The sequence below is a fragment of the Zea mays genome, chromosome 10 (genome assembly GCF_902167145.1).
Source record: "Zea mays cultivar B73 chromosome 10, Zm-B73-REFERENCE-NAM-5.0, whole genome shotgun sequence".
In the NCBI taxonomy this organism is placed as follows: Eukaryota; Viridiplantae; Streptophyta; class Magnoliopsida; order Poales; family Poaceae; genus Zea; species Zea mays.
This window is the reverse complement of record NC_050105.1, coordinates 23,166,663-23,172,405: the sequence shown is the minus strand read 5'-3', so window position 1 is coordinate 23,172,405 and position 5,743 is coordinate 23,166,663. Positions and strand designations below refer to the sequence as shown.

General features: G+C 47.6%; 1 protein-coding gene and 1 non-coding gene across 2 annotated transcripts; both read left to right on the top strand.

Annotated features, from left to right (window-relative positions):
- Positions 1 to 1,778: 1,778 nt before the first annotated feature.
- Positions 1,779 to 4,873, top strand: LOC103640942 (AP-3 complex subunit delta). Its single transcript, XM_008664385.4, has one exon. It carries the CDS (start codon positions 1,915 to 1,917, stop codon positions 4,738 to 4,740), a length of 2,826 nt encoding a protein of 941 aa, XP_008662607.1. The 5' UTR covers positions 1,779 to 1,914; the 3' UTR covers positions 4,741 to 4,873.
- Positions 4,874 to 5,458: 585 nt separating this feature from the next.
- TRNAT-AGU (transfer RNA threonine (anticodon AGU)) lies at positions 5,459 to 5,532 on the top strand. The gene has a single exon. It is a non-coding gene; the product is annotated as a tRNA-Thr (tRNA).
- Positions 5,533 to 5,743: the final 211 nt, after the last annotated feature.

Genomic DNA, 5,743 nt, shown 5'->3' with positions numbered 1-5,743 from the left:
AATAATTATTAATGCAAAAAAATAATACTAGAATTAATGCATGAGTATAAGCAGATCAGGTGCATGAATACATTTTTCCTATATCCAAGCATGTGTTTTCTACTAATTATTTACTACGAAAATAATTAATTAAAGTAGAAATTGCAACATAAAATATGGTTTATTCTATTTGTAAAACAAACCTCCTTTGTATTATATGATACGTTACCTCTAGTCACCTAAATACTAGGGCTAAAACATTTAATATATAATTAACCATATGACCGAGCGCCATGCATGCATGGTCCTTGCATGCAGCCATGGAGGAGGAGGAGGGGTGTTGTGTGGGAGATAAAGCTGTTGCTTTTTTATTTGCGTCAGCCCCTTTGATCGGATGTGCATGGCAGCATATTTATCTCAAGCGCATACCACTCCTTTTCAACCATGCATGCATTCCGGGTCAGACGCCATATCTCCTAGCCGCTGCGCACGCCCCAATCCTTATCCGGTATTCGGGTGTCCACCAACTCGGAGGCAAAGCAAAAGCGTCCACCCCCTCCAGAGGCACAGACCAGATCCAGAAGGCCAGAGAATGATGATCGTTTTGACTGCTGGGGCAGAAGGCCAATAGCAGGGACACGACACCAACTTCTGTCGCCGCCCCTATCCCCCAGGCTTGCACTTTTTTCTCGTGAGTTGTTACTGGATGCGCTTGCTCTGCTAGAGCTCGTGGCGTCGTCGATCAGCATCCAAATCTGGATGCCTAGCTAGCGCGACATGACCATCTTCTGGCGATAGGTAGCTGCCACGGGTGCGGGCGCTTCCGGCACGGACACAGCACCATGACAGAGACAACAAGTTGGTGGCGCACAAATCACACCAGCGGATCAAGAAAACATACCACTCAATTGCGTAGAGGGAGAATCGAAGGTTGTCACGTAGGACAGTTCGGCTAGGCCGAGGACCTGCCAGCGTGACAAAGAGTTGATGCAGATCTGATCTTGCAGCAACGTTGAGGTAGAGCGTGCTGATAACGTGTTGAGAACTACGTCACCACGGATCACCAGATCCGCTCCCTTCCCTCCCGTCATCAGTAGAGGCGTGAGAAGCTGTAAAGAACCCGTCTCCCTTCCCAGAAGCACAATAGAGTAATACATGAGACACATGATATAGGGTTGGGCCTCTGGCCTCTTTCTCTTCTCTATCTTATGAAGAGGTGTACATGTTCCTTATATAGAGATGTGAGACCCCTCAGGGGCAAAGTTGTTATTTGTCCACATAACCCTAACTAGGGTTACTTAACAGGAGAAAGGCAGACAGCGGCGATGAACTGCACAAGAGTAGCCAACGGATGAGGAAAATTAAACCAGGTGTAATTATAGATGTACAAAAGCCTGAAAGTACAACCTAAAGCATGATTTTTTGGTCCAGTCCGACCCGATCCACTTTAAACGGGTTCGTACTGACCTGACACGAATAAGCAGGCTAGGCCTGGACAGAGATCTATGCCCGGTGTGTTGGTCTGGCCCGTTTAGTATCTAGCCCGTTTGGCTCACTTTTTATACTAAATCATGCTTTTAGACATATTTTTTCTGTTAACTGGGCTAGCCTAGTCCATTTAAGCTCATAGCGTGCTGAGTCCGAACAGAAACACAATCACGCGGGCCAGACAGGCCCGACCCGGTTTTTAATCGTGCCTGTTTGGACTCGGGTCCAGCTGAGCGGCCCGTGTGTACATCTCAATACAATCACTTTAGTAGATAAGGAATAAGAAAGAACAAAATTAAAAAGAGGTTAAAATGCTATTCTAAATGGTAATACCATTATGTAGAAGATTATATTAAGAGTACTATAAAAGAGAAGCTTATTAAAAACAAGTACCATAATGACAAAAAAACCTCTGATACAACGCCCCTTTCTCTTCAGCCACCGCTGATGGCCTCCACACCGCCGGCGCCCGCCGTGGCGCCGTCACTGGTGGACACCCTCTTCCAGCGCTCCCTAAATGACCTCGTCAAGTTCCTCCGCGCCGACCCGTCGTCCACCGGCGAGGCCGCCGCCGTTGCCCGCGCTCTCTCCGAGATCCACCGCGAGATCCGCGCTCCCGACGCCGCCACCAAGTCCGTCGCGCTGCAGAAGCTCACGTATCTCTCCTCCCTTCACTTCGCCCCCATCGCCTCCCACCCGCTCGCCTTCCTCGCCATCGAGCTTCTGGCCTCGCCGCACCTCCCCCACAAGCGCCTCGCCTACCTCGCCGCGTCTCTCTCGCTCCACCCGGTCTCGCTCTCGCTGCTCCCGCTCGCCACTCACCAGCTCCACAAGGACCTCTCCCCCTCCGCTGGCGTCCACCATCACGTCTCCGCGCTCGCGCTCCAGCTCCTCGCCTCGCCCGCCGCGGCTGCCGCGCCCGACCTCCCGGTCCACCTCGCGCAAGACCTCGTGCCACACCTCGCCCGGGGCTGCCCCCGCGCCATCGCCGCCGCCGCGCGCGTCATAGCTGCATCGCCATCCGCGGCCGTGCCGGTCCTCTTCAAGCCGCTGGCAGCGTGTCTCGCCTCTCCCGATCCTCGGGCGTCCACGGCGGCTGTGGCAGCCTTCTGTGATCTATCGGCGCCCCCTGCTGACGCAACTCCTTTCCTGCCACTCGCGCCCGACCTATACAACCTGCTCACCACTTCCCGATCCAACTGGGCTCTCATCAAGGTGCTCAAGCTGTTTGCACGACTGGCTCCTCTCGAGTCCCGCCTGGCAGCCAGAATTGTCGACCCGGTCTGCCAGCTCCTCACCCGATCCGCGGCCATGTCACTGACCTTTGAGTGCATCCGCACGGTGCTCACTGCACTGCCAGCACATGATGCCGCAGTACGCCTTGCCATTGGGAAAGCCATGGAGTTCATTGCTGCTGCTGATGATTCCAACCTTCGGTACCTAGGGCTTCTGGCTCTTGGTATGCTTGGCCCAGCATATGCATCCACGGTGAATGATTGTCGGGAGGCTATTGCGAAGTCCCTGGGTGATGCCGACACGAACATTCGCCAAGAGGCATTGCGTCTCATTATGGGGATGGTTAATGAAAACAACATCATGGACATTGCTGCTTTGCTGATCAGTCATGTTGCTAAGTCAGACCCAGAGTTCGCAAATGACATTCTTGGGGCTGTTCTAGCAGCATGTGGGCATAATGTGTATGAGATGGTGGTGGATTTTGATTGGTATGTTTCGCTCCTTGCACATATGGCAAGGACCCTGCATTGTGCCCAAGGGGATGAGATTGGTCGGCAGCTTGTTGATGTAGGACTCAGAGTGCAGGATGCACGGCCAGAGCTTGTCCGTTCAGCTCGAACTCTCCTGATTGATCCTGCATTGCTTGGAAATCACTTCCTCTTCCCTGTTCTTTCAGCGGCTGCATGGATTTCTGGTGAGTATGTAGACTTAACGAAGGATCCTGTTGAGCTTGTTGAAGCGCTCTTGCAACCAAGGACCAGCCTCCTGCCAATTTCAGTGAGAGCTGTCTACATCCATGCAGTATTTAAAGTGATTACATGGTGTTTCAGTGCATATATTGGGAGATTGGGTGATTCAGACTTGGCAATGGATGTCATGTTTGACAGGTTAGCTGCTGATGAAACTGTCAATTTGGAAAGCAATGCTGCACTTGGGTCTGGTGATGAGCAAGATATTGGGGCCAGCACAGTGCAAAAGGACCCTTTTTCGCATGAATCTATACTTTACATGATTAACCTGATTCAAACTACAGTTGGTCCACTCATTAACTGCAATGAAGTAGAAGTCCAGGAGAGAGCACACAACCTGATTGGTTTTGTCCATTTAGTAAGAGAGATTCAAGGGTTGAACAAAAGGAAGGTTGCTGATGGTGACAAGTCTAGCAGGTTAAAAGAGCTTGTTAAGACTATGCGGGCAGTATTCTGTCAAGAATTAGGCCCTGTTTATGTGAATGCACAGATGAAAGTGTCCCCTCCAGATGGCCTTATCCTGAATGAAAATCTTGTTGAACTTGCTGGCATGGTGAGTGAAGATGATACTACTCCCTCAACTTCAATCTTTTTCTATCCTCGCAGTCGTCATTCTGTAGATACCAGAGATGAGCCTGCAGTGTCAATTGGTTTGTCTTCTCTTTCTGAGCATCGCAAGAGGCATGGGCTCTTTTATCTCCAAACAGGGAAAGCTGAGGACGAGCCAAATGATTACCCTCAAGCTAACGATTCTCTACCATCTTCTAGCAATAATTCTGCTAATGATGACAAGTGGAAGACTGCTGAACGTGTATTTGCTGGGAAAAAGTCGACAGCCACGAAGACCAGACCAAAAGTAGTTAAGTTGGATACCGAGGATTTCCTCAGTTCTATGATGCCTAGTGCAATTGTCCCAAAAGAAGACCCCTTGTCTGGTGCTCTACGTGATGTGCTCTTGGGTAGTGATGCTAAGGCATTGTCTTCACAAAAGGCTTCGGATATGAACCTGGAAGTAATGCTAAACAAAGCAAACAGTAACGAATCTAGCTCTCAGCAGATAGAGAATTTAGGAAGCCATCCCGCTTCACATTCTAGAACAAGTAAGCAACAAAACCATGACAAAGAGAAAGTCACAGATCGTCCTGAAAGTGATGGCAAAGAACCAAGAAAGCACAGAAGCTCTGGTAGAAGTGGACATCGTCAGGGAAAAAATAAACATAGAGAAAAGTCTAGTGCTCAGCCTGATATTGTACCTCAAACTCCAGTCATTCAAGATTTCCTTCTATAGCATCTGAGAGGCCGATTTGGTATATTTCAGTTACCCAATATATGTGGATTTTTTGTTCCTTAAAGTTGCATGACTTCAACTACTATGTTTACATATTTATCCTAAATATAAACAAATACCGAATAATAAATTAGAAATCTTGTTCAGTGTTCTTACGGCGCCTAGGCGAGCAAGTGCACCAGCCAACCGCCTTAGCGCCTAGGCGGCGCCTAGGCGGGTATGGCGAGCAAGGCGGCCAGTTTTGCCCGGGCGCCTGGACGCCTAGGCGTCCCTAGGCGACGCCTTAAGAACACTGATCTTGTTGTATTTGCCTTAAATTACTACTGTCTTTACACTTACATTAGTATAGTTCTATATCCATATCATTTGAACAAGTCACATTGTAGTCCAATTTTATCTTGAACGAATTTCATGTTTAAACTATCTTTTTGCATGGAAGGAAAAACATGTCTAAATTGAATTAATATTTGGCAACCTTTCCCGAGCCTCCATCTCATGCCATGTAAACCCAACCTAAGTTTGGTTCAAAACCTCCATACTGTGTGAAAACATGTCCCTTTTAATTCAAAATTACATTCTAAAATTTAATGGATATTTCCCAACTTTTTATTAAATTCAACTGTACATTTCAAAATTTTGATTTTCAGATGGGAGGAGAAGAGAGTGGTGTCACAATAAACAACATATATTAAAAAACGACTAAGTTTTAATATCAAAAGCTCTTGTAGCTCAGTTGGTTAGAGCACCCATTTAGTAAGCGGGAGGTCTTGAGTTCGACTCTCAACGAGAGCATATTAATCTGTTGTTTTTGTAATTTTTACTCATTTTGCTTGCTGGCGTTCATCTACGAGGAATGGAATTGCTTTTGATCATACAAATATATACTATATAGATAAGCCCTGGATTATAATGAGAGTTTAAAATAAATTCCGAGGACTAACAACAAATGCATAAACTTTTTTTTATATATTTTAGCTGTTTGCTAAATTTTGCCTCTTCGGTG

Excerpts from the sequence above, each read along its gene's own strand:
- LOC103640942 (XM_008664385.4), top strand. The coding sequence starts at position 1,915 with ATGGCCTCCACACCGCCGGCGCCCGCCGTGGCGCCGTCACTGGTGGAC.